Source organism: Cryptomeria japonica, chromosome 9 (genome assembly GCF_030272615.1).
Source record: "Cryptomeria japonica chromosome 9, Sugi_1.0, whole genome shotgun sequence".
Taxonomy (NCBI): Eukaryota; Viridiplantae; Streptophyta; class Pinopsida; order Cupressales; family Cupressaceae; genus Cryptomeria; species Cryptomeria japonica.
The window spans coordinates 248,694,499-248,708,136 of NC_081413.1; the positions used below are offsets into that span (position 1 = coordinate 248,694,499).

Sequence of the window (13,638 nt, forward strand, 5' to 3'; positions counted from 1 at the left end):
AATTTTTGAAAGGAAACCCATTATTTTTTATGATGGAAATGGGTACACCATACCGATAAATGATGTAATTGAGAATGAATGAGGTGATTTGATTGCCAGTGACTTGGGTGAGTATAATAGCTTTGATCCACTCGGTGAAGTATTATGTGGTGGTAATGATGAAGTTGTGACCATTGGATGATGATGGATGTATTTTACACACAAGGTCTAGTCCCCACTGACAAAAGGGTCATAGTGTTGTGATGGGTTGCAATTCTTGCACTTGTGCATGTATCAGATCTCCGTGAACTTAGAACTTCTATCACTTTCTGACAAAGTAGTAGGAATCTTTTTCCATAGAGGGCCAACAGTATCCTTCCCACATGATCTTTTTAGCTAATGAATGGCCATTGGAGTGAGCCCCACAGATACCTTCATGTACTTCTTATAAAGTTGTGGTCACCTCACCTTGCTCTAAACATTGAAGGAGAGTACTATCAAGACCTCATCGATATAGGCTTTCAATAATGATGGTGTATCAAGTGGATTAGCATATGAAGGTTTTACATTGGTTGTTTGATTGGATTGGTGGAAGGATTTGATCGCTAAGGTAAGTGTAAAACTCACCATACCATGGGGAATCAAGACTAATGAGTTGACTATTGGCATTCTACACTCAGATGAGAATAGTTGATGTTGTCATTGATGGCAACCAACTGGTAATATGGTTCACAACATACACCAGCAACTAACATCATCTATTGGCACCAATAGGCACAACAAGATTATTCTCACCAGCACCCAGTCTACACCGACAGAAGATCTTACCGACACTCCAATCGACATGGAAATTATATTGTTTTGTATTGTAATCATATTGTATAGATGACATGATGTATTGTAAAGACTCATATATGTATGAGATCTTATAGGTCATTTTTAAAGTGACATAGGTAAGTAAAAAGTGTGATAGGTATGAATAGGTAATCAATGCAAGTGAATTATGAGAGCGAATATCTGTATATGCATTTTGATATAATAATTTTGATGAGAGAATAAGAGTAGAGTAGAGAGAAGAAAGGTTTGTGGTAGAGGTATTTGATCTAGCTTAAAGCGGTACTAAATCAAGCATTGTAGATGCTATTTTGAGCAGTACATTGTCATTGGATTTAATCATCCAATTTTGTAGTTAGTGTGACTCCTTGTTGTGATTGAGCAGTGAGCTCTAGGCTATTGGCCTTCTTGCATGTATAGGCCCCTATTGTATCAGTAATATTTATTCATATTGTCCAGTGAGTAAATATTGTGGGTCACAAATCCCACCGAGGTTTTTCCCCTACCGGGTTTCCTCGCCAAAATATCTTGTGTTATAGTGTGCATTGATGTTGTCTCTCTTATTTCTCTTTATTGATTTATTTATTTTTTACTGGTACATTAATTTGGGTTGTAAAGTTGCAAACAAGTTTAAATATTTCATAAACTGGTAAGACACTGATTCACCCCCCCCCTCTCAGTGTCTTTGGGACTAATCAAGTATCTAACAATTGGTATTAGAGCCTAGTCCTCTATATGCAAAAGCCTAACATATTGAGTAAGATTTTGAAATCGGTATCAATGGAAATCTTGAGACAACAATTGGAAGGAGCTCTTGAAGATTTTGATGTAGAGAAATTGAAGGATATCAAACTGGAAGATGAACTCAGAACTGCTCGGGAATTTGTCAAAACACTTCAAGATAACCTGGTTCTAGAAACGAATAAGAGAAAAGAATTACATGTGTAATTGCAAAATCAAGATGATGAAGAAAAAGAAACTCTTAGAGATATTGTAGATAAATTGAGACAAGAGAATAGTAAAATGAAGAATGAGATGCAAGATTTAACGATGAGACTATGCAAAGATATTGGAGATAGAAAGAGGAATGAGGAAGATTTGGCTAAAAGACTAAATGAAAGATCAGATGACTCTCAAAGGCTTAGTTATGAAAATGATATGCTCAAAACTGATTTGATTTACATGCAACATGGCAAAGATGAAATTTTGAGACAAGTTAGCACTTTAGAAAGTGGGCTGATCACTGTAAATGAATACAAAGACAAATTCAAGAAAAGTTCAGATAATCTTTGATGATATGTTGAAAAGTCAGAAACCTGATGGAGAAACAATTGGACTTGGAGAAAGCTCAAGGATTGCAAACAATCATGATCACATAAACCGGTAAGGCAACCTAATGCTTATAAATTTAATGGGAAATGTTTTAATTGCAATAAATTTGGTCATAAAGCAAATTAGTGCAGATTTAGGAATAATCAGGATACAAACTTTCCCACTGGTCAATGTTCCAAATGTAATAAAAATGGTCATAACTTATACAATTGCATAATGAATGTTAAATGCTATATTTGTGGTAGATTTAGACATTTATCTAATCAATCCAAAACTCAAACCGGTCAAGGTTATGGAAAGGCTATTTAGAGAAGCAATGTAACTTGTTATGCATGTAACAAGATTGGGAATATTACAAAGTTTTGTACAAGCAACAATTCACTAGTGAATAATAAAGGATCTAACAACAAACGCAAAGAGAAGGTGACTGAAATCAAGCAAGAATTTTCAAAACAATGGATTAGGAAGAGAGATCAGAAAGGTGATGAATCTGTCACTGCATAGACAAAACAGGGTAATCCTGCACCAACAATAGATTCTTCATCCAACTAAGGAATGATCCTTAGGGGTGAGGAAATAAAATGAAAACCATGCATTTACCCTCAGTTGATGGTAAGAAGTTATATTTCTTCTTTATTGACAGATATGTGGAGTTTTTCACTTCACCAATGAGCATTTATTATGGTTGTAAGTCAAAAATTTTGTTATAAAGGCATTGTAACCTTTCATTTCAACTCACCAAGCATCCAAGCATTCAAAGAGAGCAAAATTGAGCAAATGAATTCTAAAGGTGAAGCAACAAAGATATTTTTTACGGTATCCAAGGATTTCATAGTTAAGAGGTATTTATCTTTCACAATGGCATCTTCATCTTCTGTTCCTGAATTCATCGCAAGCCCTACTATTATGGAAAACATTAAGCAACCTAGACCAGTTTTCAAGATTATTCCCAACATAGAAAAATAAGATGATTCTATTGGTGCATTTTCCAAAATCCTGAAGGGAGTCGTGTTCACTGAAGACCCTAGGGCATACATACACCGCAACATAGAAAGTTTAGGATCTGAAGATTTGATGAACATGTACATGAATAAAATTACTAACAAGGATGGGATAGTGAACCAGAACATAAGGTAGTTGAGGATTTAGGTTTCATAGACATCCTCCATATGCCATAATTCTTAGATGAAGCCATCTACTATGTCCTTAGCAAAGTTCATAAATAATTTATGTGGTTGGACTCAATATTCAAGATAACCATGGAAGCTATTTAAGCTATTATTGGTTTACCCTCCACTAGTTCTAGACCTGACAAGAAGAAGAAAATCCCTAACAAGGAAGTTATGAGCTTAACCAGAGATACATATGACAACCGGTCACTTAGGGTTAATGACATAAACGATAAAAATGTAAAATTTTCTAGCATGATAATTGGATATAAAGCTGGTCACACAAATAGATTGAATTTTGTATCTAGTTCATGCATTCATAGTGCACATGAGATGATTGTAAACAATGCAAAGATTGATATTTGTGAATGGTTGAAGGATGAATTACTAGAAAATTTGGATAAGCTAAAAGGCGGCGAGAAAGGAACATTCAAATTTGGAAATCTATTGGTATGTTTAATGCTTTACTTTTCTAAGGAGATCCCTAATATAGGTCATAAGGATTTTTCCTATGATATTTCTATTGGAAAATAGATAAAGGAGGCAATCACTGGTATGGGAGATAACAGTGATGAGTTGGGCAAATATTACTTCAAAAATTTCCAAACCAGAATGAGACAGAGAGAAAGGATTTCCCAAAGCATCGTAGACAAATATGATAAACAAATATGCTTTGTAATAAAGAGAGATGGAATCTGGATGGAAGCAGTCAGAACCAGAATGATTTGGATTACTGAAATGGGATATGAGGTGGAATCTCACATCTTGGAATCATATGCAAAATAATCCTAGATGCTCCACCAGAACCATGAGAGAAAATATTTGGTAGTGCTGAAACAATTGAAAGTGATGTAGTCATGATGAAGGAAAGAAAGAAAATAGAAAAAATCATGAAAGATTCTTCTAAAATAGTAAAATAAGTTACAGAAGGTTTGATGAGTCTTGGTGGTATTGCCACTAAAGTAAAAATTCAGTCAAAGCAGACACTAGTAGCTCATGTTTCCCCGGTTGTTACTTCTTCTGAGACAAAAAGTGATAAAGCAACTGAATTTAAAAGAGTTGAAAGGGAGAAAAGGAAACATTCACTGACACCTACCCCATCTCTAAAGAAGTCAAGGACACAAAGAAAGAGGCAACATGTTGTAAGAGAGCCTAGTGGTCCGAAAAAGAAGGAAACTCCTAAGAAGAAATCAAAACCTAAGGCACCAGACACTCTGACACCAGAGGAACTGATAAATGAAATCACACAAGAAGGTAATCTTAGCAATGTAAATAAACTCTATCATTCTTTCAAGGATGCAGATAAAAATATTATAGAGGAAAGAATTATATTACATCTTGATATCTACAAGAAAGTTTTCATTGAGGTTGTAGATGATCTGCCCAATGATTTGTATTTAAGGTTAGAGGATAAAAGGATGTCAATTATGGAATTAGATAAGAAATTAAAAGTTGAAACATTGTTGGCGGTTCACCCTGTCAATTCCTGACAAGATATTGATGAATTAATTGCAGAAGTCAACCGATCAGTTTTTGTAAGTGGTCACCGATAGGTTAGCCTTATGGCAAGCCGAGTTAAGGACATTGCAGATGAAACAACAAACAAGTGGGATATATTCTTTGTTGAAAGAGAAAAAAAAGAAGAAAAGGATAGATAGAAAATGGATAAGTCTTTTACAAAGGTATATCAAAAGAATAAAGGTAAAGGTAAAATTTGTAGTGTACCTAATATAACGGTCAAGGATAACCTTCCTCCACCAGCACAGGACACCCCACCAATAACTACAGAGGCACTGGTACAAAGTGACAGTCAACCGGAAGAGAAGGAAGAGGAAATAACAAGAGATGACACCAATCCAGAATTTGAAGTTCTTTTTAACATGAATGTGGACACACAAGACTTCAATATTGTCATGGAAAAAGAGACTATAGAGGTAAAACAAACTGATGCTGCAAATATTGAGATCTCTGAGTCACCGGTCAACACTGTTGACTCTCATAACATTGAGATACCAACACAAGTTGAGAAACCTGATACCATCCAAGATGCGACTCAGTCTAACATTGAGAAACCAACAGAAGCACAAGCAAAAGCAGAGGTAAAAACACAAACTGAACCTACAAATGATGACACTCAGCAAAAGGTAGAGAAACCGATAGAGAAAGAACCTGAACAGAGCATAGTTGAACTGACAATTAGCAAGACAAAGAATAAGGATGACAGTAAGATTGAAAGAAAAATTAAAACACAAAGTGAACAAAAGGAAGAAAAAATGGATAAACAAGAGGTCAATGATGAAAATAAGGAAGAAGTGGTTAAGGCAATTGGACAAGTATCCGAAGAAAAGAAAGTTATTGCTGAGCCTAGCACTTACACCATGAATTTCAGGCCTACAAATGTGACTGATGTACTTTTGGATTAATGAGAAGACTATTAAGGAAAGGGTGAATAAGGAGAAAAATGAATTCTTTAATAAAACTGTAGTCACATAAATCTGTCCAGTTTAATTAAATGAATATTTGCTATTTATTTGATTAAAAATCCACTAGCCATTAGTTAATTAAATTAATATTTAATTAATTCATCTTCAAACATTCTCCTATTAATTAAATAAATTATTTTAATTTATTTTAATTAATTCATTATACCAAATTCACAATCAATTAATTGAATAAATTCTATTTATTTAATTAAATCCCCCTTTTCCTCTTTCAAATAAATTAAATAAAACATTTATTTAAATCATTTATACCCCCACTTGAATTTTCCTACAAATGCAACTTGCACACATTTATTGAAATAAATTAATTTTACTTTAAATAAAATCCTATTTTCTCTCACCCACCATCTCCCACTTGCCCTTCCTAAATTCTTCTAGAACCTATCTAATCCTAATCAATTAACCTAAAAAATCCCCTAATTATTGTCACATTCCTAAGCAACTTGAAGTAACTTCTCAAAGACTTCAAAGTCTTTGAAAACCATTTAATGCTTTGTGTGTTCAACAATCTAACCTCTAAAGTCTTCCAAAACCACTAATGGCTCTTACATGACCATTAATGGCTCTTACATAACCATTTATGGTTAATTCAACTTGCGCTCATGTGTCTCTTCAAGCATTTATTGTTTTGACCATGGTTGTCTCTTTTGCCTTTGCACAAGAGTTTATCCATTGGATAAAAGCTTTATTCTTTGAATAAAGAATTTATTCACTCAACCCAACCTTGACCTTGACTCCCAAGTTAACTCTCAGGTCATGTCAAACATTTAATACTTATTCCCTCTCCTCTCAACTTATCTCACATTGTCACTTGTCATCTTCAGATTGGGTTGAAAGCCCTCACATGGATTGAATATCATTCAATCCTGACCCTTGTTGAGATTACTCAATCTCAACCATCCATTGCTCCATTTTACCTATAAATAGAGCTCACATTCCCCATTTTCAAATCCTCAAGCATTCAACATTCATAGTCATAATCCTGAAAACTTGTATGCATCTAAGTTATAGAGAATTTTAGAGAGCATTTAACATAAACCACTAATATCTTGTTATTTTGGCCTAAAATAAATCATTTTAGCATCATAGCATCTAATATTAGCTTTTATTCACATTTGCATAGTATTTTAGAGTAAACATTTCAATCTTGAACCTCCATAAGCATCCATAGTGCAAAAAGCTACTGAGAGCTACACTAGTTTGGAACTTGGAGAGGAGAGGAACAAAGAAGAAAGAGCTAAGAGCATGTTAGGAGGCATTTGGAGATGTCTCATTATATTTACTTTCCTAGTTAAATATTCTTTCATGTTTTTGGTGTCTCTTTTGATATGCCTGCTTAGATTAGTTTTTGGTTGATTAACATTAACGGTTTCTTGGTTTTTTGTGTGTTATCCCACCACAGGTTCTAGTCTAACCTTCCCCTATTTTGCAGTGCATCAAAAACTATTAAGGATTGTACTGAGAACATTGATTCCTTATTACCGATACTTAATTCCACCATTCTGGAATATAACAAACTATGTAAGGAAGCATGCAAGCTTCACAACTTGACAGAAAATATTGAGGAAGAGATAAAGAAAACACAAAAAGAGATTGATGATATAGTAGACAATATGATAAGTTCTTCAGAACTTACTTTAGTTTTTGATCAAGAAATGACAATTTTTGAGAAAAAGATTGAGAAACTAGAAAAAGAAAAAGAAAGGATAAGAATGAAGGCATGTGAGCTGAAAAAAAACTTGGTCCTAGATTGGACAACTTTATAACTCGGTGGACTAAGTTGTCTAAAGAAACAATTCAAGGAGAAAGATCACTGGAGCAACAGATGCATTATTTGACCAGTATAATCCACCAAACTGAAATCATTATCTCTGACAACACCAAATTCATGCAGAGTCTTAATCTGATTTTGGTGGATATCAATCAAATTGTACATAACTAGATACAGTCTATGAGGTAGAATTTTGAATTTTTTGATTCTTTTTGACATCCTTTGTCATTGATATCAAAGGGGGAGTAGCAGTATGGAGAAAAATAGATGAGATCATTTTCTCAGGGGGAGCACTCCTATTTTTGGATCAGTTTTCGACTTCATTTTTGGATATCAGTTTTTGGATTTTTCTCATGAGTGTTGCCATCAATGCAAAGGGGGAGATTGTTGGCATTCTACACTCAGATGAGAATATTTGATGTTGTCATTGATGGCAACCAATTGGTAATATGGTTCACAACATACACCAACAACTAGCATAATCTACCGGTACCGACAGGCACAATAAGATTATTCTCACCGACACCCAGTCTACACCAACAAAAGATCTTACCAGCACCCCAACCAACATGGAAATTATATTGTTTTATATTGTGATCATATTTTATAGCCGACATGATGTATTGTAAAGACTCATATATGTATGAGATCTTATAGGTCATTTTGTAAGTGACATAGGTATGTAAAAAGTGTGACAAGTATGCATAGGTAATCAATGCAAGTGGATTATGAGAGTGAATATATGTATATGCATTTTGATGTAATAATTTTGATGAGCGAATAAGAGCAGAGAAAAGAGAAGAAAGGTTTGTGGGAGACGTATTTGACAGAGCTTAAACCGATATGAAATCAAGAATTGTAGATGCTAATTTGAGCAGTACATTGTCATTGGATTTAATCATCCAATTTTGTAGTCAATGTGACTCCTTGTTGTGATTGAGGAGTGAACTCTAGGCTGTTGGCCTTCCTGCATGTGCAGGCCCCTATTGTATCAGTAATATTTATTCATATTGGCCAGTGAGTAAATATTGTGGGTCACAAATCCCACCGAGTTTTTTCCCCTACCGGGTTTCCTCGCCAAAATATCTTGTTTTATAGTGTGCATTGATGTTGTCTCTCTTATTTCTCTTTATTGCTTGATTGCTTGTTTAATATTACATTAATTTGGGTTGTAAATTTGCAAACAAGTTTAAATATTTCATAAACTGGTATGACACTTCTTCACCCCCCCCCTCTCAGTGTCTTTGGGACCGATCAAGTATCTAACATTGACAAATCGTCTTGGATTTCAGGATATCATAAGCAGGGATCCAAATTTGTTCAAGTAAGAACTCATAGCGTCTTGAGCTATGTGGAAGATTGATGGGAGAAGCTATGGTAGCCATTACATCGACAACTCTGTTATGATCTCGAGGAATCTACTCAAAAGTGATAGCTGGAAATAATTCTTTGAAGCTATCAACCATTTTCTTGTAAGGCATGAGCTTATAATCCTTAGTTTGGTATTCATCATTGACCTATTAGATTACCAATTGTGAATCACCAAAGACCTGTAGCTCCTTTAAGTTCCACTACATGACCATGCCTAGTCTTGTGATCAAGGCTTTAGATTCTGCTATGTTATTTGTGCATGGGAATGTGAGCCGATATGATTTTGGAATGCTATCACCTTGAGGTGTGATAAAAGTAATGCCGGCTCCAGAACCATGTCTAGTGTATGAGCCATCAAAATATAACACCCATTGCCATGATGGTAGTACTATCAATATTTCTTCATTTGGGAAATTTGAGATGAGCAGATGGTCTCCTATGAGTGGTACTTCGACCAACTGATCTGCAATGACTTTCCCTTTGATTGCTTTGTAGTCGACATACTCTATGTCAAATTCACTGAGGAGCATAGCCCAGTTTGCCAAACAACCTGATAGTGTTGCTTTACTGAGTAGGTACTTGAGTGGATCTATCTTGGCAATGAGTTGTATCTTATGTGTTAGCATGTAGTGCCTGATGGTATGATGAAAGAATAAGTATCCACTAGAATACTTAGAGGGAGGGGGGGGTGAATCAGTATACTAAAAAACTGATACAAAGTTCCCAAACTCAAATTCAGTCACTCAAAGTAAACATATCACAGTCAAGATCAATATTCATAAGAATACTTGACATTAATCGGTTTGACTGTTATAACAACTTAATAGTAAACAACTCCAATCTTGTAAACATCAACAATGCTTAACCATATCTCAACATATTCATCTCTCAATGCTTCTAGTTATCATGCCTTATCAGAAGTTAATCAAATCAACAAATAAGATCATAACCACAAAAATATTCACCACTTGACACAAATGTTTATATGTCAAAAACCCAAATAGGTAAAAACCACAATGAGATGAGACTCACAAGGATAGCTATCTGAAATCTTCTAAACTTTGCCCTGTTAGGAGCCAAGCCTATTAAAGCTTTACAATAAGTCCTATTAAGAACTAGTTCTAGTTAGGAATCACCCGGTTAAGGGATTTACAAATATTCCTTGATGAAAAAGAACAATACCCTATTAGGAGTAACCTTGCTGGAGGATTTAAGAAACCAAGCTAATGGACCACCTTGTTAGAGGATTTAATAAGTAACGAAGCTTCTTAGAGCTTACCCAGTTAAGGGATTTCACTTCTGTTGTAATTGTTAGAAAACAATAGGTTTTCTTGATTTGTCTAAATAGCACTACATTTGCTTGACTAGATCATTTTAAGCTTCAATCTTCCTTTACTCAAAGTGCAGATCCATTCACCGGTTAGGCAACTACACACTCAATAGGTTCTCACCAATCTTGCCAACAAATTTTACAAACAACTTCATCGATCTTAAATACAAATCAATTAGGTTGGTAACACAACAAAAACCTAATTCTCATCATTGATATTACAAACAAGTCGGTACAATCTTGACTGTTAGAAATCATAACAATCTCTTCACATTCTTCAAGAAAATTCCAACAACTCTATGATCACCACTTCATTGGACTTTGTAACTTATCATGCACTATGCATTAGATGCAATCCACTTTTCTCCTTCCCTAGACATCAAACAAACGCACCAAAACAATCTGAACTTATCCTCATACAATGATCACATGTGTCTCCATCATTACCGTTCATCAGATAACAAACCAATAAACTTGATCCGTTAGGGTTTAACAACTGATAGGGTTTACCAATTATATTGCATAGAAAGGTTTAACCCTTTACACCAGTTTACCGGTTCAACTCACAAACTTAACATACCAGTTTACAACATCTTCCATAAAGCTCTTCTTACTGATTACTAGCCAATATCAAAAACAACAATATCAACAATAACATGAATACCATTACCGGTTCAATTGACATCAATGACAACATATCATTAATGCAATTATATGCAAAATGCCAACAAACTAAAAATGCCAGCAATCTCCCCCTTTGGCATTTATGGCAATACAAATATCAACGCTTCTGGTTGCTGCTGAGATTGGTGAATAGGAATCTTGGTTTACATTACCAAGTATTCACCTTGCTCTGTCTGTCTTCAGCCTGCCGCTGGTTCACCTAATCAGACACATAATTCTTCTCCTCAATCACATAATTCTTCTCTCCCTTTGACAACAATGACAAAGTGAAAGTAAAAACATGTAATTTTGCTCCCATTGTGCATCAACAACATACTGCAACTTGATGCTCCCGCTATGGAATATATCCACTTCTTCATCAATCCATGTAAGATTCTACAATTAATTCGGGGACAGATGCAATCAAATTCATGCTCAATTAACTTCATGAAGAGGAACAACCCCCAATTAACTTCTAAGATACTCAAAAGTGGTCTTAGGCAGAGGTTTGATAAAGATATCCGCAAGCTGCTCCTTGGTAGAAACTTTCTCCAAGATAACATATTTACTTTGAACTTTTTCCCTCAAGAAGTGATACTTCAATTCAATGTGCTTAGTCCTTGCGTGCAAAATAGGATTTTTAGAAATGTTTATTGCACTTGTATTACCACACAAAATCTTTATTGGTTTTGAGATTTTCATCTTAAAACCTTCCAAAATGTGTAGCTTGTGTGCAATTCATATAAGCTAATACATACTCATCTTTATTGCTTTACTAAGTAGGTACTTGAGTGGATCTATCTTGGAAATGAGTTGTATCTTATGTGTTAGCATGTAGTGCTTCAGTTTGGTTGTTGCTAAAATGATGGCTAGACAAGCTCATTCAATAGGGGTATAATTGAGTCCATACCCCACCAGTTTTTTGGATATGTAGTATACTGCACATTCTTTGCCTTCTGCATTATATTATGCAAGTAGGATGCCTAAGGTCGTAGTTGTAGCTGATATGTATAACAATAATGGCCTATCTGGAGATGATGGTGTCAGTAATGATGGCATCATTAGGTAGTCCTTTAGCTGTTGGAATGCTTGTTGACAATTATATTCCCATTTGAAATGGACATTTTTGCGAAGCAAATGTGTGAAGGGATGACATTTGTCAACCAATTGTGCAATGAACCATCGAATTTATTGTAGCCTTCCTTGTAATGTTCTTAATTGACTGATGTTCCTAGGAGGTGGCATTTCCATAGTTGCTTTGACCTTTGTGAGATCCACCTCAATTCCTTTATTTAAAACAATGTATCTTAGGAGCTTCCTGGAGGTTACTCCAAAGACACACTTCTTTAGATCAAGGCATAGATTATATTGCTCCATTCTATTTTAGATTTTGTCGAGTACAATGAGGTGACCCTCTCTTTTTAATGATTTGGATAGTAAATCATCCACATAGTCTTCCATTAGTATATGCATCATGTCATGGAAGATAGTAGTCATTTCCCTTTCATATGTGGCACTGGCATTCTTGAGACTGAATGACATTAAATTCCAATAGTAGGTACCCCATGGGCATGTAAAACTTATTTTGTGTTGATCCTCTAGAGCAATATTTATCTAGTTGTATCCTAAAAATCCATCCATGAGTGATAGCATTGCATGTCCTGTTGTGAGGTCCATGATCATATCAATGTTTGGAAGAGGGAAGTTGTCCTTAGGACATGCTTTGTTGAGATCTATAAAATCTATATAGATACGGATTTCCCCAATTGGTTTTGTCACTGTTACAAGGTTGGAGATCCATTTTGCATAGTCAATGGGTCTTATGAAACCCACATCTAATAGCTTTTTGAGTTCAGCTTTGACTAATAGTGCGATATGAAGATTCATCTTTCTGAGCTTTTGTTTTACTGGTAGTGTTAAGTGATGCATTACTAGTTCTGAATCAAGGCCTGACATGTCTACATATGACCATGCAAAATTCATTTGTTTCTTGTGAAAGAACTCTATAAAATCAGGATCTTCTGCTAGAGTCAGTGATTCTTGCTAAATGTAGTATGTGCGGATTTTATGGTGCCCCCAGATTGACTTCCTCTATTTCTTCTATGAGAATAGAAGATATCTCCTAATTAATTCTAAAGGGGATAATGTCAAACCTTCCATCCTCAGGCACCTCAGAGAGGTTTACACCATTGGATACATCCTTTTTTTTTACTTTTTTTGTTTCCATAAGTGCCATAGTGTGGTTTTCACTTGAGGATCCTAATTTGATTGTAATATTTTTGTGACTAAAAGGTTTGACATTCTCTCCAAAGCAAGTCGTGCTATTAAGTTCAATGGCATACCCAGCTTTGTGATCCCCGCTTGGTATATCATCCTGTAATTAAGGAAAGTCTATGATTACATCATCATTTTAGAAGGTGTCAAAGTGTGGGGGATCTTTCTAGTCCCAATCAATGAGATCAAGGTGAATAATTGGCATTGTTTTATTGATCAGGTTAAGTTCATAGGATGCATTGATAGGGTAAGTGTCATGCCCAAACTTTTGAGCAAAAACACAAGCAACAATTTTTTTTTTTGAATTCTTAATTATATGCATCCTATGCTTAATTAGTTGTGACAACTTAACAAGTTGTTCTAACGAAACCTTAATTGGTATCAAAATGGGTTTCTAAAGAGAGTGATGAAATA

The 13,638-nt window shown here is 35.0% G+C and overlaps 1 protein-coding gene across 1 annotated transcript in view; it reads left to right on the forward strand.

The window, feature by feature from the left end:
- Positions 1-5,194: 5,194 nt before the first annotated feature.
- LOC131032421 (uncharacterized) overlaps positions 5,195-13,638 on the forward strand; it is an 86,215-nt gene continuing 77,771 nt past the window's right edge. Inside the window, exon 1 of the mRNA XM_059211573.1 lies at positions 5,195-5,635. Within this exon, the coding sequence (XP_059067556.1) occupies positions 5,195-5,635 (441 nt within the window). The remainder of the gene's footprint in view (positions 5,636-13,638) is intronic.